Source organism: Coregonus lavaretus, assembly GCF_964263955.1.
Source record: "Coregonus lavaretus genome assembly, contig: HAP1_SCAFFOLD_171, whole genome shotgun sequence".
Classification (NCBI taxonomy): Eukaryota; Metazoa; Chordata; class Actinopteri; order Salmoniformes; family Salmonidae; genus Coregonus; species Coregonus lavaretus.
The window spans coordinates 120,277-143,558 of record NW_028160460.1 but is presented as its reverse complement, the minus strand read 5'-3'; the positions used below and the strand labels follow the sequence as shown (position 1 = coordinate 143,558).

The 23,282-nt window shown below is 42.3% G+C and overlaps 1 protein-coding gene and 1 pseudogene across 2 annotated transcripts; both read right to left on the bottom strand.

The window, feature by feature from the left end:
* Positions 1–707: 707 nt before the first annotated feature.
* LOC311121793 (GTPase IMAP family member 4-like) lies at positions 708–18,311 on the bottom strand. Its single transcript, XM_084196243.1, has 2 exons — positions 18,247–18,311; positions 708–2,788 (listed from the first exon to the last, which is right to left on the bottom strand). Exons 1-2 carry the CDS (start codon positions 18,290–18,292, stop codon positions 1,923–1,925), a joined length of 912 nt encoding a protein of 303 aa, XP_084052369.1. The 5' UTR covers positions 18,293–18,311; the 3' UTR covers positions 708–1,922.
* Positions 18,312–19,089: 778 nt separating this feature from the next.
* Positions 19,090–21,570, bottom strand: LOC311121802 (GTPase IMAP family member 7-like; annotated as a pseudogene). The gene is made up of 4 exons: positions 21,501–21,570; positions 20,924–21,398; positions 20,398–20,641; positions 19,090–19,158 (listed from the first exon to the last, which is right to left on the bottom strand). The product of its transcript is annotated as a GTPase IMAP family member 7-like (transcript).
* Positions 21,571–23,282: the final 1,712 nt, after the last annotated feature.

Here is a 23,282-nt window from a genome sequence, read left to right as displayed (position 1 = left end):
CCACCGTTCTATGTTTCTATAATTGATTGGTTTTGTCTGTTTTGCTACACCTGTTCCTTATTAGTGTTTATTAGGCGTCCTATTTAGTTCTCTTGTGTTTGGTCTGGTGTTGTGTGTAATTGTTCCTTGTCACGTTGTGTGCTAGTTCGTTTATTCTGTTCTCTCTGTATTTTGTGTTTTGAGAGAGAGTTCCGCACGTTGTGCGCCTTAGCATACTTTACTGTTGTGCATAAAGTTTGCCTGTAGCCTGTTGCCGTGTTTTACTCGACTTTACTAAAGACGCTATTCGAAACCTCTGTGTGTCCTGCGCCTGATTCTACACCACCTCTACACTCAACCCTGACATTTCAGCAGTTTAATTAAATGTGTTCAGTGTGTGTAAGTGAACCACGCCTGCAAAGCCTGTTATGCACCTTCATAAGGTACGTCTGAATACCAACTACTGAGAAGTGCGTCGGAAAGTCGTGCGTAGGAAAGGTGTGCCTAGGAAATGCATTTCCTATGTGTGAATCAAGCCCTACATTACTGAGGTTACCACGACAACCCCAATGACGTCCCCTTATGATCTCTCTCTCTCTCTCTCTCTCTCTCTCTCTCTCTCTCTCTCTCACTCGCTAGAGAGTAGAGATTTAGAAACATGAAATAAACCAACTGGCCTGTTGTATGCATAGTGGTTTTTGAACAAAGTATGAAAATAAGATTTTCTTGATTTCACTTTATTAGATATTGTTGAAATCTGAGTAATTTATACACCAACAATGACTTAGCAAATCATGAAACATCATATGCAGCACAAGCATGAAACCAAAGAAATTATAATAATCGATGTAGCTTAAAGCGGCAATCAGCAATTGAAACAATAAAGTGTGTTTCGGTAAAAACCTGAGAGATGGGGCTGGAGAAATGTAACCACTTTCAAATTCATAGACAGAGCTATGGATGCAAGGACTGACCATCCATGATATCAAAATTATACTTTTGATGTTTTAAGTGCTATATAATGTTTGTTTACATTTAATTTGTTTACAAACATTGGAATAAAACCAGCTTATAATTTGGGTTCTTTGATGGGGTATGACAGTTGAACTAAGCTCATGAGACATTTGTAAGTTATATTCTTCAAGAATCAATTGGTACATATAATTAATTTATAAGTCTTAAAATGGATGTAACAACTGCAGATTTCCCATTTAATATGGGAATGTTTTATCATCAAATACAGGTCAACATCAAGGACAGTTTCAATGAATCAATAAAATCTTACATATCTCAATTTTGTAAATAATCTACAAGTATTACAAAGTTAAAATAAATGAATTATTATGTATTGAAAGACAGTAATGGTGGGCACCAATATCTATAATTCAATATGATATCAATATGAGCAAGGCCTTATCCTTGCTGTTAACCTTACTGTATGTAAAAGACCATACATCACTGTTCCTACAGGAACAATACCTTCTCATACTTAACTGCCTGCTGATGGCCATCAACAGGCTTCACATTGTAATAAAACTGCTTGGTTAGGTTAGAGAATATTAAACTGATATCGATATAGATGTTCCATATCAGTGCCCATCACTACTTAACAGCATGTTAAAAGTACATAACAAAAGACAGTAAATAAATGGGATTAAACTACTTTACATTATAACCATGATTACAGAGATGCTTTAACACATCAGGTATGAGAGCCATGTTGTACAGATGTACTGGCTCACCCTTCCTTTATGTGAAGTAAAACTCTTACAATAATTAACTTAATAACTTTAATGAATGATTTAGTCATTTGGTGGTTAAATGCAGTATGCAGTGACCAAATGAGGGTAAAGGTCAAACCATATCAGATAAAGAATAAATCAAACGTAAATCGATAATCATTTTGGTCCTTCAGGGCTTATTTACAGACACTAACCCTGTAGTTAATTGTTGTTTTCCCTCTTGGTTACAAGCTGTGACACCCCTCCTCCTATAGCTGCTGCTGCTACTGCTACTATCACTGTCCCTACAACTGCAGCCTGTACTGGGGCTGCAATAAGAACTTTTGTTGGGGCTTTATTAAGACCTACTCCTACTGCTGTAATGGATCCAACTGTTATAGCTCCTTGTTTACCCAACTCTATCAACTGACTGTTCCTGATCTCTGTCTGAGCCTTCTCATACATCTTATTGGTGTAGTATCCGTTGATCTTCACCATCTCCTCTATCTTCTCCAGCAGCTCTCTGACCTGAGTACGGTCTCCAAGCTCTCTGTTGTTGAAGGCATGATATCTGCCTCCACAGACTCTGACCAGTGTCTGAAGCTCCGGACTCTCGTTCAGAAACTCCTCTACTGATGTGTCATCCAGCTGATCTACACCAGTGAATAATACTATAGTGTAGTTTGAGGCCTGTTTTCCAAAGTTGTCCAGGATGTACTTCACTGCTTTTCTTTCCTCCTCTGTGTATCTACCCAGCTTGATCACCAGCAGAAACACATGGGGTCCTGGGACTGACATCTTGATGCATCTCTCTATTTCTGCTTTATCTGGTCCCCGAATCTGTTTCCTTATTTTCTCAATAAAATCTGTTTCTGTCAATAATATGTCACAGACCCCAGGAGTGTCGATGACGTCAATCTTCTTCCCATACACCACTACACTTTGTTTCTCACACATTTCAGTCACTGGCTTTGGACTTGACTTAGAATGGAACCCCTTTTTCCCCAGGATGGTGTTTCCTGTTGAACTCTTCCCTGATCCAGTCTTCCCCACCATAACTATCCTCAGATCAGCTGGATGCACTAAACCTGTGAAAAAACAAAATGTTTCAGTTACTAAATTCATTAAATTAGATTCAAAGTCACATCATTATCAGTTACTAATAATGTCAAATCAAATCAAATATTATTGGTCACATTTAGCAGATGTTATTGCTGGTGCAGTGAAATGCTTGTGTTCCTAGCTCCAACAGTGCAGTAGTATCTAACAATTCACAACCATACACACAAATCTAAAAGTAAAATAATGGAATTAAGAAATATATAAATATATGACGTATACGCAGTGAGTCAGGAAGCAGGTGCAGAAAGAGCGTTTAATAATCATCAAGGCAGTTGAACAAAACAGAAGTAGTGTACTGAACATGAAAACAAACGAATACTGCTTGATGACTGAGGCAGTCATGGGTGAACAAGGAGTACAGGAGGGGGCTGAGCACGCACCCTTGTGGGGCCCCAGTGTTGAGGATCAGCGTAGTGGAGATGTTGTTTCCTACCTTCACCCCCTGGGGGCGGCCCGTCAGGAAGTCCAGGATCCAGTTGCACAGGGCGGGGTTCAGACCCAGGGCCCCGAGCTTAATAATGAGCTTGGAGGGTACTATGGTGTTGAATGCTGAGCTATAGTAAATTAACAGCATTCTTACATAGGTATTCCTCTTGTCCAGATGGGATAGGGCGGTGTGCAGTGTGATGGCTATTGCATTGTCTGTGGATCTATTGGGGCGGTATGCAAATTGAAGTGGGTCTAGGGTGTCAGGTAAGCTGGAGGTGATATGATCCTTAACTAGCCTCTCAAAGCACTTCATGAAGCCAGAAGCGAGTGCTGCGGGGCGATGTCACTTACTAAATCCATTAAATTAGATTCAGAGTGACATAAGCAAATTACAGTTGGCCCAGAAGAAAGAAACAGGTATGTTCCTTAAATGTACACAGAGAGCTAACATCAATGACATGCATGTCAATCTCTCCTGGCACAAAGTAGAGGAGAGATTGATTGAATCACAACTGGTCTTTGTATTGACATGTTAAAGGTACTGAGCTGTCTGTTCAAACGACTAGCGCACAGCTCAGACACCCATACATACCCCACAAGACATGCAACCAGAGGTCTCTTCACAGTCCCCAAGTCCAGGACAGTCTCCGTGAAACTCACAGTACTATACAGAACCATGACTACATGGAACTCTATTCCACATCAAGTAACTCAGTCAAGCAGTAAAATCAGATTTAAAAAACAGATAAAACCACACCTTACGGAACAACGCGGACACACGCATACACAGACACATGCTAGCACACACGCTCTACGCACATGTACATTTTAATATTGCTGGATGGTGGCATAGTCTTAGGGTGTTTACACACTTAGTGCCTTTCAGCCAATGTTTGTGAACTCATCGCAGTTCGATAAATTTTTTGTGCATTTCATACACTTCAAAGGAACTCAGACCCTCAATAGAGTGAACTGTGTGAACCCAAAGCTCCCCAGGTTCCCTTGTCATTATTCCCGCACCACACACTAGACTACTGCAACACTGTTTCCCCTGCGGTAACCCCTCACATTGGTGCCACAAAAGAGAGAAGATGATGATGTGCAGGTTCGCGGACAGAAATGTGTTCTGTTTTTGGATATTGATTAGCGATTGTCAAGGACGCAGAAAAATTCAAAAAATGTCTTGAGTTTTAAATTCAGATTATTTGTTTGCGATATGTGATCTATAGGCTGAGAGGGCTTCATAAACTGTTTATTGATTGTGGGGTTTGACTAGTGTGAGAAGACAATATATTTGGTGAGAATCACAATATAGGGTACAAAACCTATTTTAGCTCTTAAAGGGGCAGCATAATTTATTCTGCAGTTATTCTATTGATATAATATAATACAATAATAATAATAAATAATATGCCATTTAGCAGACGCTTTTATCCAAAGCGACTTACAGTCATGCGGGCATACATTAATATTTTTTTTTTTTGTGTGTATGGGTGGTCCCGGGGATCGAACCCACTACCTTGGCGTTACAAGTGCCGTGCGCTACCAGCTGAGCTACAGAGGACCACATTTATTCTGTTACCGATCAAATGTACATGTTAATAATATCTTCTGACTACAATTATTATTTATAATATTTTAACTAAATTCAATCTATTAGCTTCCAAAATGTACAGTGGGGAGAACAAGTATTTGATACACTGCCGATTTTGCAGGTTTTCCTACTTACAAAGCATGTAGAGGTCTGTAATTTATCATAGGTACACTTCAACTGTGAGAGACAGAATCTAAAACAAAAATCCAGAAATTCACATTGTATGATTTTTAAGTAATTAATTTGCATTTTATTGCATGACATAAGTATTTGATCACCTACCAACCAGTAAGAATTCCGGCTCTCACAGACCTGTTAGTTTTCTTTAAGAAGCCCTCCTGTTCTCCACTCATTACCTGTATTAACTGCACCTGTTTGAACTCGTTACCTGTATAAAAGACACCTGTCCACACACTCAATCAAACAGACTCCAACCTCTCCACAATGGCCAAGACCAGAGAGCTGTGTAAGGACATCAGGGATAAAATTGTAGACCTGCACAAGGCTGGAATGGGCTACAGGACAATAGGCAAGCAGCTTGGTGAGAAGGCAACAACTGTTGGCGCAATTATTAGAAAATGGAAGAAGTTCAAGATGACGGTCAATCACCCACGGTCTAGGGCTCCATGCAAGATCTCACCTCGTGGGGCATCAATGATCATGAGGAAGGTGAGGGATCAGCCCAGAACTACTCGGCAGGACCTGGTGAATGACCTGAAGAGAGCTGGGACCACAGTCTCAAAGAAAACCATTAGTAACAAACTACGCCGTCATGGATTTAAATCCTGCAGCGCACGCAAGGTCCCCCTGCTCAAGCCAGCGCATGTCCAGGCCTGTCTGAAGTTTGCCAATGACCATCTGGATGATCCAGAGGAGGAATGGGAGAAGGTCATGTGGTCTGATGAGACAAAAATAGAGCTTTTTGGTCTAAACTCCACTCGCCGTGTTTGGAGGAAGAAGAAGGATGAGTACAACCCCAAGAACACCACCCCAACCGTGAAGCATGGAGGTGGAAACATCATTCTTTGGGGATACTTTTCTGCAAAGGGGACAGGACGACTGCACCGTATTGAGGGGAGGATGGATGGGGCTATGAATCGCGAGATCTTGGCCAACAACCTCCTTCCCTCAGTAAGAGCATTGAAGATGGGTCGTGGCTGGGTCTTCCAGCATGACAACGACCCGAAACACACAGCCAGGGCAACTAAGGAGTGGCTCCGTAAGAAGCATCTCAAGGTCCTGGAGTGGCCTAGCCAGTCTCCAGACCTGAACCCAATAGAAAATCTTTGGAGGGAGCTGAAAGTCCGTATTGCCCAGCGACAGCCCCAAAACCTGAAGGATCTGGAGAAGGTCTGTATGGAGGAGTGGGTCAAAATCCCTGCTGCAGTGTGTGCAAACCTGGTCAACCTAATCTCTGTAATTGCAAACAAAGGTTTCTGTACCAAATATTAAGTTCTGCTTTTGTGATGTATCAAATACTTATGTCATGCAATAAAATGCAAATTAATTACTTAAAAATCAGACATTGATTTTCTGGATTTTTGTTTTAGATTCCGTCTCTCACAGTTGAAGTGTACCTATGATAAAAAATTACAGACCTCTACATGCTTTGTAAGTAGGAAAACCTGCAAAATCGGCAGTGTATCAAATACTTGTTCTCCCCACTGTAAGTAGGTATATCTAGCTGTCCGATAACACATTCTGATTGAATGGCTTGTCCTGCACTTTTGTAAAAACCCAGAGTGCATGTTGGAAAAAGATATTGGTACCTTACTAAACATAGCAATGTGAATGCAAAGAGGTTCAAAAAATAGAGTCAGAATTGTTTGAATTACAAACTATTAAAAGCTATCTATGAAAAGCTCACCCTCTAACGAACATGCACGTGCAACATGTTTTGACATCAGCAAACCACTTGCCCACACAACACCATTCACGTGGTCTGTGGTTCAGAGGCCAGTAGGACATACTACCAAATTCTCTAGAACTACACTTGCTGCACTGTGTTAAAAAAATGACAGCTAGCATCTGTTGTCTTTCTCTCGTCCAACAGTGTTTGTCATCCTGTCCGTGTTGCTGAAGCATTTCTGACTTAAAAGTTGTTACCGAAATCAGTCATTTGTTTAAGAAAAACATTCCCTATTCCCTCTTTACGTGACACATGTATGCATCGCATGCACATAATCAATGGGGCCTGAAAATAGCCTATCATAATCGCATCAATAAATCGGTTGTAACAAAATCGGAACACCACAACACGTGTGACAGCAAAATGGATGCGGAGGACGAGAAAATAAATTGAAATGGGGGAATGTTTACTGGTTGCTCAGGAGGGAAAGGGGAAGTCAGATGTCTGAAAGAAATTGTAGTTAGTTGTAGAGATCATGAAAAAGGAGGAAGGTAAGACGCTGCAAACCGGTGCTGTTAGATTACAATGAAAACAAAATCAGACCATTTGGAACAGTGTAAACAACACTAAATAAATTAAGCATACCTTTTTTGTAAAGCCTTTATTACAGCAAAGACTAAAAACAGTTGGATGCGTTCAAATCAAATCAAATCAAATTTTATTGGCCACATGCGCCGAATACAACAGGTTTAGACATTACAGTGAAATGCTTACTTACAGCCCTTAACCAACAGTGTGTTTATTTTTAACAAAAAAGTAAAAATAAAACAACAACAAAAAAAGTGTTGAGAAAAAAGAGCAGAAGTAAAATAAAATAACAGTAGGGAGGCTGTATATACAGGGGGGTACCGGTGCAGAGTCAATGTGCGGGGGCACCGGCTAGTTGAGGTAGTTGAAGTAATATGTACATGTGGGCAGAGTTAAAGTGACTATGCATAAATAATTAACAGAGTAGCAGCAGCGTAAAAGGATGGGGTGGGGGGGCAGTGCAAATAGTCCGGGTAGCCATGATTAGCTGTTGAGGAGTCTTATGGCTTGGGGGTAGAAGCTGTTGAGAAGTCTTTTGGACCTAGACTTGGCACTCTGGTACCGCTTGCCGTGCGGTAGCAGAGAGAACAGTCTATGACTAGGGTGGCTGGAGTCTTTGACAATTTTGAGGGCTTTTCTCTGACACCGCCTGGTATAGAGGTCCTGGATGGCAGGAAGCGTGGCCCCAGTGATGTACTGGGCCATACGCACTACCCTCTGTAGTGCCTTGCGGTCGGAGGCCAAGCAGTTGCCATACCAGGCGGTGATGCCACCAGTCAGGATGCTCTCGATGGTGCAGCTGTATAATGTTTTGAGGATCTGAGGACCCATGCCAAATCTTTTCAGTCTCCTGAGGGGGAATAGGCTTTGTCGTGCCCTCTTCACGACTATCTTGGTGTGTTTGGACCATGATAGTTCGTTGGTGATGTGGACACCAAGGAACTTGAAGCTCTCAACCTGTTCCACTACAGCCCCGTTGATGAGAATGGGGGCGTGCTCAGTCCTCTTTTTTTTCCTGTAGTCCACAATCATCTCCTTTGTCTTGGTCACGTTGAGGGAGAGGTTGTTGTCCTGGCACCTAACGGCCAGGTCTCTGACCTCCTCCCTATAGGCTGTCTCATCGTTGTCGGTGATCAGGCCTACCACTGTTGTGTCGTCGGCAAACTTAATGATGGTGTTGGAGTCGTGCCTGGCCGTGCAGTCATGGGTGAACAGGGAGTACAGGAGGGGACTGAGCACGCACCCCTGAGGGGCCCCCGTGTTGAGGATCAGTGTGGCAGATGTGTTGTTACCTACCCTTACCACTTGGGGGTGGCCCGTCAGGAAGTCCAGGATCCAGTTGCAGAGGGAGGTGTTTAGTCCCAGGATCCTTAGCTTAGTGATGAGCTTTGAGGGCACTATGGTGTTGAATGCTGAGCTGTAGTCAATGAATAGCATTCTCACGTAGGTGTTCCTCTTGTCCAGGAGGGAAAGGGCAGTGTGGAGTGCAATAGAGATTGCATCATCTGTGGATCTGTTGGGGCGGTATGCAAATTGGAGTGGGTCTAGGGTTTCTGGGATAATGCTGTTGATGTGAGCCATGACCAGCCTTTCAAAGCACTTCATGGCTACAGACGTCAGTGCTAAGGGTCGGTATTCATTTAGGCAGGTTCTCTTAGAGTCCTTGGGCACGGGGACTATGGTGGTCTGCTTGAAACATGTTGGTATTACAGACTCAGTCAGGGACATGTTGAAAATGTCAGTGAAGACACTTGCCAGTTGGTCAGCACATGCTCGCAGTACACATCCTGGTAATCCGTCTGGCCCTGCGGCTTTGTGAATGTTGACCTGCTTAAAAGTCTTACTCACATCGGCTACGGAGAGCGTGATCACATAGTCATCCGGAACAGCTGGTGCTCTCATGCATGCTTCAGTGTTGCTTGCCTCGAAGTGAGCAAAGAAGTGGTTTAGCTCGTCTGGAAGTCTTGTGTCACTGGGCAGCTCGTGGCTGTGCTTCCCTTTGTAGTCTGTAATAGTTTTCAAGCCCTGCCACATCCGACGAGCATCAGAGCCAGTGTAGTACGATACAATCTTAGTCCTGTATTGACTCTTTGCCTGTTTGATGGTTCGTCGGAGGGCATAGCGGGATTTCTTATAAGCGTCCGGGTTAGAGTCCCGCTCCTTGAAAGCGGCAGCTCTACCCTTTAGCTCAGTGCGGATGTTTCCTGTAATCCATGGCTTCTGGTTGGGGTATGTACGTACGGTCACTGTGGGGACGACATCATCGATGCACTTATTGATGAAGCCAGTGACTGATGTGGTGTACTCCTCAATGCTATCTGAAGAATCCCGGAACATGTTCCAGTCTGTGCTAGCAAAACAGTCCTGTAGCTTAGCATCTTTGTCATCTGACCACTTTTTTATTAACCGAGTCACTGGTGCTTCCTGCTTTAGTTTTTGCTTATAAGCAGGAATCAGGAGGATAGAGTTATGGTCAGATTTGCCAAATGGAGGGCGAGGGAGAGCTTTGTATGTGTCTCAGTGTGTGGAGTAAAGGTGGTCTAGAGTTTTTTTTCCTCTGGTTGCACATTTAACATGATGGTAGAAATTAGGTAGAACGGATTTAAGTTTCCCTGCATTAAAGTCCCCGGCCACTAGGAGCGCTGCATCTGGATGAGCATTTTCCTGTTGATATATGGCCTTATACAGCTCATTCAGTGCAATCTTAATGCCAGCATTGGTTTGTGGTGGTAAATAGACAGCTATGAAAAATATAGATGAAAACCCTCTTGGTAAATAGTGTGGTCTACAGCTTATCATAAGATACTCTACCTCAGGCGAGCAAAACCTCGAGACTTCCTTAGTATCTGATTTTGTGCACCAGCTGTTGTTTACAAATATACACAGACCGCCACCCCTTGTCTTACCAGAGTCAGCCGTTCTATCCTGCCGATGTAGCGTATAGCCCGCTAGCTGTATGTTGTCCATGTCGTCGTTCAGCCACGACTCAGTGAAACATAAGATATTACAGTTTTTAATGTCCCGTTGGTAGGATAACCGTAATCTTAGGTCATCCAATTTGTTCTCCAATGATTGAAGATTGGCTAATAGGATTGATGGTAGCGGCAGTTTACTCGCTCGCCGTCGGATCTTTACAAGGCACCCCGACCTATGTCCATGATATCTCCGTCTCTTCCTCATGCGAATGACGGGGATTTGGGCCTTCTCGGGTGTCTGTAGGATATCCTTCGCGGCCGCCTCGTTGAAGAAAAAATCTTCGTCCAATACGAGGTGAGTAATCGCTGTCCTGATATCCAGAAGCTCTTTTTGGTTATAAGAGACGATGGCAGAAACATTATGTACAAAATAAATTACAAATAACGCGGAAAAACACACATAATAGTAAAATTGGTTAGAGGGCTGTAAAACGGCAGCCATCTTCTCCATCTTCTCCGGCACTGTTCTGGATTCGTGAATGCAATTGCCAAAATTAAAATATTTGAATGACTAGTATGCTGTGTGATGACATGAACGAATGAATGATTGATACAGTAGCCTGTACACTGAGTATACAAAATATTAAGAACACTTGCCCTTTCCATGACAGACTGACCAGGTGAAAACCAGGTGAAAGATATGATCCCTTATAATTGTCACTTGTTAAATCCACTTCAATCAGTGTAGATGAAGGGGAGGAGACAGGTTAAAGAATGATTTTTAAGCCTTGAGACAACTGAGACATGGATTGTGTATTTGTGCCATTCAGAGGATGGATGGGCATTACAAAAGATTTAAGTGCCTTTCAAACGTGGTATGGTAGCAGGTTCGAGGTGCACCGGTTTGAGTGTGTCAAGAACTGCAACGCTGCTGGGTTTTTCACACTCAACCGTTTCCTGTGTGTATCAAGAATGGCCCACCACCAAAAGAACATCCAGACAACTTAAAACAACTGTGGGAAGCATTGGAGTCAGCATCCCTGTGGAATGCTTTTGACACCTTGTAGAGTCCTTTGAGGCTGTTCTGACTGCGAAAGTGGGTGCAACTCAATATTAGGAAGGTGTTTCTCATCTGTTCCTCAACTCAGTGTATATTGAAATATAGGCCTAAGTAAGTTACGCTAAATAGGACGCACTCTTAGGCCTACAGCTCGATGGTGGTTATACAAGGCTGCTATACTAAGCCTACTAATAACATTGTCCTTTAGACAGAGTGAGATAATCCACCGAAAGGAAAACTCTTCTAAATGCTTTTCTAAATCATCCATACACTTTATATCTACATAAATAAGACAGATCCTGCTTCTGTTGCCTGTGTGAGTGTTTGTTTAACCTCTAAAAGTCTAAGCTGTTGGGTGGGGGATTTCAGTAATTAATAGCCTACAAAACGTTTTTTTCTGAACAAATTGATTTTGTATACTGAACAAAAATATAATCGCAACATGCAACAATTTCAGCGATTTTACTGAGTTACATTTCATATAAGGAATTTAGTCAATTGAAATTAAATCATTACACCCTAATTTATGGATTTCACATGACTGGGCAGGGGCACAGCCAAGGGTGGGCCTGGGAGGGCATAGGCCCACCCACTTAGGCCCAGTCACTCAGAATGAGTATTTTCCCACAAAAGGGCTTTATTACAGACAGAAATATTCCTCAGTTTCATCAGCTGTCCGGTTTCAGATGATCCTGCAGGTGAAGAAGCCGGATATGGAGGTCCTGGGCTGGCGTGGTTACACGTGGTCTGCGGTTGTGAGGCCATTTGGATGTTCTGCCAAATTCTCTAAGATGACATTGGAGGCGGCTTTTGGTAGAGAAATTAACATTCAATTCTCTGGCAACAGCTCTGGTGGACATTCCTGCAGTCAGCATTCCAATTGCACGCTCCTTGAAAACTTGAGACATCTGAGGCATTGTGTTGTGTGGCAAAACTGCACATTTTAGAGTGGCCTTTTTTTGTCCCCAGCACAAGGTGCACCTGTGTAATGATCATGCTGTTTAATCAGCTTCTTGATATGCCACAACTGTCAGGTGGATGGATTATCTTGGCAAATGAAAAATGCTCACTAACAGGTATGTAAACAAATGTGTGCACAAAATTGGACAGAAATAAGATTCTTGTGCATATGGAACAATTTCGGGAATCTTTAATTTCAGCTCAGTTCTTGTGCTTACTTTGCTTCCAGAGGCAGTTTGGAACTCGGTAGTGAGTGTTGCAACCGAGGACAGACAACTCCACTAATTTGAAAGGGTGTCCACATACTTTTGGAGATGTAATGTATCCCTAGCTTAAATTTCCGGATTTTGATGGGGAATTTTTTAAAAACTTAAATTTAAATTGAAAATAATCTCTGACTGCAATGTCTTCCTAGCAGCAGACAGTTGCAGCAAACTCAAACTAAAATTGAAAAACAACCGCATTGCGTCGTTCCTAAGAACAGCCATTAGCCGTGGTATATTGGCCATATACTACAAATTCCAGAGTTGTCTTATTGCTATTATAAACTGGTTATGAACGCAGTTAGAACAGAACAAATAAATGTTGGCATTCAGGGCTCGAATCACGCAGTTTATAATTATGCCATATTGTGGTCTAGTCATTTCATCTCATTTCCTTTTATTTTATTTTATTTTCCATTCGACAGTGAAAGTTATTTGTTTTTACAAATTCCCTTGAACCATTTATTGTTTGTTATGACAAGTTTCTCTGGCATCGAGTAATTCAGTATGTAAGAGAGTATTCGACCACTTAGATGGAGAGTTGATTCATTGTTATTTAATGGTTACAGTACTAGATTCAATGACAGGCAGTACGGACGTAGCCCCTTGTCATCTGAATGACTTCCATAGAAAATCTCTCAGTTTATATAATGCTCTCCGAGCTACTTCTGTCCACAGTTGCCAACCATCATTGAGTGTAACTCATCTACTACAATAGGATCCCCATACATGGTATCGTGTGGCACCCTAGCCAGGCCATTACACCACGTACTCCTTCTAAGATTAGCACCAGTGGCCCCCAATCTATCTTGGCACGCCGACCTTCTGTCTCTCACCCGTGACATCAATAACACAAGGCGTGTCCTTGTCCTCTGTCACTCACATACATCTTATGAGTTTACAGACATTAATAAATCCTGTATCAAAAGTCGTTACATCATTGTTTTAGTGGTGTTGCTATTACATCTATATGGTGTTGCTGCTGGAAATGTGTTCACATTTGAATTTAGAAAGATTTGTGAATACATTTGTGAATAAACTTTCTTTCCGCTCTCATCTGACATTTTCCTTCTCTCTTCTTCGTGGATGTTCTTAGAAAAGCTTCGTTCTGTAGTTCATCAGCTCCAGTTCTTAATGAAACTCTGGTTAGTTGGAGGTGAAGACAAAGAATGATCTCAGATCTATAAACTATTCAGTCAGCTTTAACATTGCCTCAAACTAGTGACCACACCCTCTACTGTTGTTTTACCAGAACAGAGACGTTTCCGAGAAACGTGTGTGCGTGTGTGTGTGTGTGTGTGTGTGTGTGTGTGTGTGTGTGTTGGTTATGGTTTTCAGCGTAGTCACATGGTCTCAAACAACATGATGTGGTACTCGCAACTTCTCTAATACCAGAACATAGACGTTTCAGAGAAACGTGGGTGAGCACGTGCAATTATGCAGGTGTGCATACCTCTACTTAACTAAGGTATAATCTCGTCACTGCCCCTGTGAACCACAGGCTGATTGCAATGTTGAGTAACATACACTCAAATGCATGGAAACACACTCACACAGACTGGCAGACTGACAGACTCACACACAAACACACACACACACACACACACACACACACACACACACACACACACACACAAGCACAATGAATGGGCTATGTCCCAGATCAGGGTTAAGTGCCCTCTAAATGGTAGTCTGTCAGGATCAGAGACATGAGGGTCAGAGACATGAGGGTCAGAGACATGAGGGTCAGAGACATGATGATCAGAGACATGAGGATCAGAGACATGAGGATCAGAGACATGAGGGTCAGAGACATGAGGATCAGAGACATGAGGATCAGAGACATGATGATCAGAGACATGAGGGTCAGAGCTACAGTGGGGAGAACAAGTATTTGATACACTGCCGATTTTGCAGGTTTTCCTACTTACAAAGTATGTAGAGGTCTGACATTTTTATCATAGGTACACTTCAACTGTGAGAGACGGAATCTAAAACAAAAATCCAGAAAATCACATTGTATGATTTTTAAATAATTAATTTGCATTTTATTGCATGACATAAGTATTTGATCACCTACCAACCAGTAAGAATTCCTGCTCTCACACACCTGTTAGTTTTTCTTTAAGAAGCCCTCCTGTTCTCCACTCATTACCTGTATTAACTGCACCTGTTTGAACTCGTTACCTGTATAAAAGACACCTGTCCACACACTCAATCAAACAGACTCCAACCTCTCCACAATGGCCAAGACCAGAGAGCTGTGTAAGGACATCAGGGATAAAATTGTAGACCTGCACAAGGCTGGGATGGGCTACAGGACAATAGGCAAGCAGCTTGGTGAGAAGGCAACAACTGTTGGCGCAATTATTAGAAAATGGAAGAAGTTCAAGATGACGGTCAATCACCCTCGGTCTGGGGCTCCATGCAAGATCTCACCTCGTGGGGCATTAATGATCATGAGGAAGGTGAGGGATCAGCCCAGAACTACACGGCAGGACCTGGTCAATGACCTGAAGAGAGCTGGGACCACAGTCTCAAAGAAAACCATTAGTAACACACTACGCCGTCAAGGATTAAAATCCTGCAGCGCACGCAAGGTCCCCCTGCTCAAGCCAGGCCCGTCTGAAGTTTGCCAATGACCATCTGGATGATCCAGAGGAGGAATGGGAGAAGGTCATGTGGTCTGATGAGACAAAAATAGAGCTTTTTGGTCTAAACTCCACTCGCCGTGTTTGGAGGAAGAAGAAGGATGAGTAAAACCCCAAGAACACCATCCCAACCGTGAAGCATGGAGGTGGAAACATCATTCTTTGGGGATGCTTTTCTGCAAAGGGGACAGGACGACTGTACCGTATTGAGGGGAGGATGGATGGGGCCATGTATCGTGAGATCTTGGCCAACAACCTCCTTCCCTCAGTAAGAGCATTGAAGATGGGTCGTGGCAGGGTCTTCCAGCATGACAACGACCCGAAACACACAGCCAGGGCAACTAAGAGGTGGCTCCGTCAGAAGCATCTCAAGGTCCTGGAGTGGCCTAGCCAGTCTCCAGACCTGAACCCAATAGAAAATCTTTGAAGGGAGCTGAAAGTCCGTATTGCCCAGCGAAAGCCCCGAAACCTGAAGGATCTGGAGAAGGTCTGTATGGAGGAGTGGGCCAAAATCCCTGCTGCAGTGTGTGCAAACCTGGTCAAGACCTACAGGAAACGTATGATCTCTGTAATTGCAAACAAAGGTTTCGGTACCAAATATTAAGTTATGCTTTTCTGATGTATCAAATACTTATGTCATGCAATAAAATGCAAATGAATTACTTAAAAATCATACAATGTGATTTTCTGGATTTTGTCTCTCACAGTTGAACTGTCCCTATGATAAAAATTACAGACCTCTACATGCTTTGTAAGTAGGAAAACCTGCAAAATCGGCAGTGTATCAAATACTTGTTCTCCCCACAGTATGGGGTCAGAGATAGGGGGAAGGTATTGAGAGGGCAGAGAGATTACAGTGAATACAACATATATTTACTGTTGAGTATGTTCAGTTAACTGCACAAAGGCAAACTGAAAGTTAAAAAATGTTTTTCACTTTGTGCCAACCACAGTAGTGTTTCAAAAGCCCCTACAACAACTATTCCCTTAGATACACCCAACCTACCACTACACCCACCCCACCTACCACTACACCCACCCCACCTACCACTACACCCACCCCACCTACCACTACACCCACCCCACCTACCACTACACTTCAGAATAATCACAAAGGGAATGGACAAGTTCATATAGGGCATGAGGAAGACAATTAGGGAGAAAATTCTCTTCAGCTGGTGGTGCTAATAAGAGACAGTGTGGTGGACCGTACAGGAGGTAACATTTACCTGGGTTATATTGACATAAGCTCAGAACCAGTTGTGTTTCAAACATGGTCCTGTTTTTTCAATTGCTGTACTGATCAATGGACAGTTCATTACCATATGTATCAAATTCCCCTTTCAAAACAGGCTGTCAATCTTCTGCTGATAACTGCAATTGTTTTATTCTATTGTCCAGTTTTTAACTAACCTGCTGGCATTCTCGAATGGAATGTGACTGGGTGAAGCAGGACCAATGGGTGAGGATATTTCACCAAGCCCCTTGTAGCTCAGTTGGTAGAGCATGGAGCTTGCAACGCCAGGGTTGTAGGTTTTATTCCCATGGGGGGCCAGTATGAGAAGAAAAAAAAACAGCAGGCCAAATCCGGCCCATGACACAATTCTATCCAGACCGCTCAATGATTTGGGTTGCCAACTCATTTTTGGACCACTACAATACTGCCCGCGATCTAATGCACTACAAGTCATAGCAAAAACTGCCATAGTGCTGCACGTCAAACGGCAGTGCATTGCCACACACAAACCATTCCTCCCAGACACACCCACACATGAGCCAGTCAATGTGCTGTATCATATCATCACTAATGGCACTGACTGAATCTTCTACCGGACCGTCCATGCCAAGGTTCGGTTCCTAAGGGCCATTGCTGTAGCCTACAGAAAATGTCATATTGGTTGTCAAAAAGTTCTAAGATAAAGGATTCACACGCGGGTATAAATCACTACTAAAGGACAATAGGACACACAAGCGAGTATAAATGAGTCAACGGTTGAGTCATCTATTTTATGAAATTACAGCCTGTTGCGCTTGCATTGGTGAATTCAACTTCAATTGTGCTGCTTTCGTGTGTCCGGGTTACAGCACGCAGCGGACGGAAAGTGTAAAGACACATGCCTCAGTCCTAGCTAGGCTACTGAAATGTTGCAGTCTGGCTTCGGTTTTTAAAGCTTGACAATGAAAGCCAAAAAACTAAACCTGCAACAAAACACCACACAAAGGAGAAACATATAGGCATATTACAGCAACATTTGAGCAGTAGCCTAGGCTGGCTACTCAACTACAAGACATGTTGAATGCTGCATTCAACCGCACTTGTGATCCATGCAGTCTAAAAAAAAATGTAAACGTGTTTTAAGCTTAAACGTTACAACAACCTACAGATAGCTACATATTTTTATTTGGAGTTATTACATATTTTTTAATTAGCATCTGCAAGCATAATAGCAAAGGCTGGAAAATATTATTAATATTTTATTTTGTTTTAATATGTTAAAATACTATATACAGCATCATATGTCCATAAGTAGACATTATAAAGGACCATCTTTTTTAATAATAAAAAAAAAAAAATTACAAAACTATTTGGCTATGTCTGGCCCACGAATTCGTTGTGTTTTTTCAATATGGCCCATGGGCTGATTGAGTTTGACACACCTGCTATAATGTATGATAGAAATACAACGCAATTAAATTGTTGCCAGCAGCACAGTTACTATCACCAATGCTGTATATAACATGAAAACAGCCTAACCAGCTCTGCTAGGGCGAGTAAAATGGTCAGAGTGAGGTGTTCTCTCATTTGTGTCTGGAAGTAGCTAGCAAGCTAGCCAACTTTAGCCAATTAGCTTGGCCACTTGACTGCTGTTGTGAGGTCAGAACATTTGGATCAACCGCACTCTTCTGCCAGAGTCTCCAGTGTGCGCTCTCAACGCTCTGAGAGCAAAATGCTCTGAATTTACCCAAGGACAATCTGACAACGCTCGGAATTTACGAACACCCAGAGTGCACTCTGGCACGCCAGAGTGAATTTACAAACACACCCTTATTAAAACTTTTCAAAATGTTTTTGCAAATCACATTATACAATAAATACAAAACAATATGTACTCACTATACTCATAATCATCTGCCATACTTGTTTTTTGTGTACCGAACATTTGTGTACTGAAGTTTATCCCAGGAAAGGTATTTCTGGTCTCGTCTGCCTCACGGATGTCCAGGTGAAGTTGATTCAGGCTAAATGCTTCACTCTCTTGACTTGGAAAAGTGGGTTTCTGGAAAACAGGGATAACACAGCTTTGTCTCTTCCTGGATTAGCCTAAAGGTGTAGCCTGAAGTACACTCTACATTGTAGCTGGTATTTATATAATGACTTCCCCTAGACTCACAGCCCTTCTCATCAGGAGGTGCATTTCCAGTAAAAGGTGTGGCAATGTAGCCTGTGTAACCTGATTCTATTTCTATGTGTGTACCAGTCTGTTTAGCTAACAAAACGGTTGATAGCACCTGGACACTAATGTGATCATAGAGTTCCAATATTTGCATAACCCTTCTGATTGGAGGATGGCTGAGAGGGTTATCAAATCAGGATCAAAATACTCTGATCTCTTCCAGCTCATTCACTCATTAATTATATAATGTTCATATTTTAAGATTACAGAAAGGCCCGTCTGTTTGGCAATGACACAGATTTAAAGATAACCTCATTCAGCTTTTTTGTCTGCCTCACAGATGACCAGGTGAAGTTGACTGATGCTTACAAGCTGCTGTCTTTAAGAAGAGAGTTTGTATTGCAGGAGGTACATGTGGGCATCGTCCCTAATGACACCCTATTCACTTTAGAGTGAACAAAGGCCCTGGTCAAAAGTAGTGCACCATAAAGGGAATATGGTGCCATTTGTGAAGCTTACAACATGTGCTGATGTCTTTCCTCATTCCTCTTTAGATACCTATCTTATCTTTTACCACAGGTGTATGAATGTCTGCTGTGTTTTGAAGCCATCAACATGTCTGAGCATGTATCCTAACAGAGAAAGAGAAACTGTAAATACCTGACACTTTGCCCAGGACCGAGTTTGGAAAACCCTGTTATTTCAGGTCAGGCTCACTGTAGTAGTAATAGAGAACAAGACTATGGCCTGAATTCATTTCAAGGTGTGTTATAGAGCAGGGTTGCTGATCTATAAGAGCGTCTGCTAAATGACTAAAATGTAAAATGTAAATGTAGATGTAAACTTGAGAGAAACCGAAGCGAAATGCCAAGAGTGTGCAAAGCTGTCATCAAGGCAAAGGGTGGCTACTTTGAAGTATCTAAAATCTAAATACATTTTGATTTGTTTAACACTTTTTTGGTTACTACATGATTCCATGTGTTATTTCATAGTTTTGATGTCTTCACTATTATTCTACAATGTAGAAAATAGTAAAAATAAAGAAAAACCCTTGAATGAGTAGGTGTGTCCAAACTTTTTGACTGGTCCTGTATATCCCTACAAACCCACTACCCATAATACATACACCACAAAAACATACATTCCCAATCAATACGTACTATGTATCCCCACTAAATACACCCCCACTAAAAAAAAATATGGTCAACACCGGGGCTGCGTTCAGAAAACGGTTCTGATTTGAGTTGAGGAACGTTGTAACTATGGTGATGAGAGGGTTATTGTGTACAGTGCAGCAGGAGTTTTATGTTAACATTTTCCATGGTCACACCCTGCCACGGCCACCCTGCCAAACGGCTAACATATCTATAACATTGCAAATGGTTTTGAAAGAACTGTTATATCATTCAGTATGTACCATTGCCATACATAGCAAAACGTTAAGACCAACTGAACTCACCGCTGGTGTTTTAAAAGCCAATCATCTCCTTAGTGCATTCAAATTGACTGGCCTCCAGCTATTCTGGTGAAGAATAAAACCTCCCTAGTACTGTTGTGGCTAGACTGCTGAACTCTGCCCATCTCCAGTGAAACAGTAGTAAGATACTTGACATTCATCTACCTTTATTTAAGCTATACCTGCTGCCACCTTTAGAACTAATCCTATACTGGCTGCTATACCACCCGTAATAGCAGTTAGAAGTACCCTGACTGTTAAACACTTTAAATCTCTGAATCGCTGAAGTTTTGTGTGCAGCTGTATGCTTTATTTTTGTCGTGGTAGATGACATGTACCCCTCTGGGAAGAGCATGGAAACTACATCTATGGCAGTTTTTATTTTAAGAGCTATATCAACTATTTTTTCTGCTACTCCTAGAAAATATATATTTTCTTCTCTCTTCTTCCGCTCCTCCTCCCGTTTCCTCCTCTCCTCCTCCTGTCTCTTCCTCTCCTCCCCCTGTCTTCTCTCTGATCTTTCTCTGAGTCTCTGAGTCATAGTCAGCACTGGTATAGTGTTTCCCTCCATTGTACTCCACCATCTCCTCAATCTTCTCCAGCAGCTCTGTAACCTGAGTGATGTCTCTTCTCTTGTCATTGATTAGGGAGTGATATCTTACATTTACATTTATATTTTAGTCAATTAGCAGACGCTCTTATCCAGAGCGACTTACATACGTGCATACATTTTTTTATTTTTTGTCATACCCCCCGTGGGAATCGAACCCACAACTGAGCTACATCCCTGCAGGCCATTCCCTCCCCTACCCTGGACGACGCTGGGCAAATTGTGCACCGCCCCATGGGCCTCCCGGTCGCGGACGGCTACGACAGAGCCTGGATTCGAACTAGGATCTCTAGTGGCACAGCTAGCACTGCGATGCAGTGCCTTAGACCACTGCGCCACAGCTGGTGACAAGCCGCCGTAGCTCTGGGCTCTGTTTTAGAAACTCCTCCACTGATTTCCCCTCCAGTTGATCTCCATGTGTGAACAGCAAGATGGTGTACATTGAGGCTTCTTCTCCAAAGTTCTCCTGGATCCACTTCACAGTGTTCCTCTCCTCCTCTGTGAACCTCCCCAGTCTGATCACTAGCAGGAACACATGGGGTCCTGGGACTGACATGTAGATGGCCTTTTCTATTTCATTATTCATTTCCGTATCAGTTTTGTGTCAAAGAGTCCTGGTTTGTCAATCACATTGATCTTCTTTCCAGCCACCTGTCTACTATGTTTCATACAGTGTGAGGTAACAGACTTGGGGGAGAGTTCTTCTTTAAACCCCTCTCTCCCCAGGATGGTGTTTCCTGTTGCACTCTTCCCTGATCCAGTCTTCCCTACCAGAACTATCCTCAGGTCAGAGGGATGCCCTGAATCTGTGAAAACAGACAAGACGTGCTTGAGTTGATAGTGAGTGTCTTGATAAAAGGCTACTGAAAACGGTGTTTGTGTGTACGTGGATGCATGTGTGTGTGTACCTTGGCATTGACCAGTGAAGAGTGTCAACAGCAACAGAATCTTCAGAGTCCCTCCTCTTCCTCGTTCCATCTCTGTTACAGCGGCCAATCAAAACATAGAAACAGACGATGACCTCATTACAAAAAACAAAGTCCACATTTCTTCAATGACTCATCCAATAGTTTTTGGCTGAGTTCCAAAGTTTACAGATGAGGATAAACTAAACTAGAATTTCTTCTCAGCTATTTGACTTTCAAACATCCTAAATGATAGAAGGAGTAATGAATGCTATGTGGTGTAACTGTTGTAAAACACAATACATTTCCTAACAACATAGCTCATTGATTGGTGCCACACTTTTCCCCTAGCCCTATAGCTAAAACACCTGACCAGTGTTCAGTAGGATGCAACGTTTTGGAACGTTCAGATAGAAATATGTGATGTAGAACAAACATGTCTCTCTGACATGTAGAATGAGGAATCACATCGGCTCTATTCATGTCATTTCTATCTGCAACGTTCAACAACGTTTGACAACTGAACATGGAGTTCATTTAACTAATTCCATTCTAACCTGAAGACCATGTTTAGTTGATTATTGGAGTCAGGTGTGTCTAGTGATGTCATCGTTTGATTATTTATGCATGAATGTCAACAGACCTGGTATCAATAACATGTTTACTTAATACTGTGCTACAGTTATAAAACATTTTGAGAGTGTTGCTAAGCAAAAATAATTCAACTCAGGACAGGCAGAATCTGAATTCTGATTGGATGTCGCTATTATCAAGCTCCTCCTGACAACTCACAACCTTGGCTGTCTGCCCAGAATCAGAAGGCCAAAGCTCTAAATAAAATAAAATAAAATGTGTCGGAAACAGAGATGCCACCTTAAGGGGAAAAAGGTATATGAAATGTTCAAAACAAAATGTTTAAATGTAACTATGTAGTTGCCTAGTCTGGTCCCAGATCTGTTTTGTTCTCTTTCCACCTCCATTGATCACTATCAAGCCATGACAATGAGTGACAATGAGTTGGAATGATAGCACAAACAGATTGGCACTCAGGTTAATATTTGAGTACAGACATAGGATCTTAATTCTACCCACCACTGTGACCTGTACGCTCTTGTTGGCTGGTCCTCACTACATATTCGTCGCCAAACCCACTGGCTCCAGGCCATCTATAAATCACTGCTAGGCAAATCCCCGCCTTATCTTAGCTCATTGGTCACCATAGCAACACCCACCCGTAGTCTGCGCTCCAGCAGGTATATCTCACTGGTCATTCCCAAAGCCAACACCTCCTTTGGCCGCCATTCCTTCCAGTTCTCTGCTGCCAATGACTGGAACGAATTGCAAAAATCTCTGAAGCTGGAGACTCTTATCTCCCTCAATAACTTTAAGCATCAGTTGTCAGAGCACCTTACCGATCACTGCACCTGTACACAGCCCATCTGAAATTAGCCCACCCAACTACCTCATCCCTATATTGTTATTTATTTTGCTCTTTTGCACATAATCTCTTGCACATCTAGCATTCCAGTGTTAATACTATTGTAATTATTCTGCACTATAGCCTATTTATTGCCTTACCTCCATAACTTGCTTCATTTGCACACACTGTATATATATTTTCTGTTGTATTTCTGACTTTATGTTTTTTACCCCATATGTAACTCTGTGTTGTTTTTTATTGCACTACTTTGCTTTATCTTGGCCAGGTCGCAGTTGTAAATGAGAACCTGTTCTCAACTGGCTTACCTGGTTAAATAAAGGTTAAATAAAAAAATAAAAAAATAA

Coding starts and splice junctions, on each gene's coding strand:
- LOC311121793 (XM_084196243.1), bottom strand. CDS start 18,292: ATGTTCGGTACACAAAAAACAAGTATGGCAGATGATTATGAGTATA. Junction 2,789..18,246: donor GGCAGATGATTATGAGTATA/GTGAGTACATAT, acceptor GTTTTTTCACAG/GTTTAGTGCATCCAGCTGAT.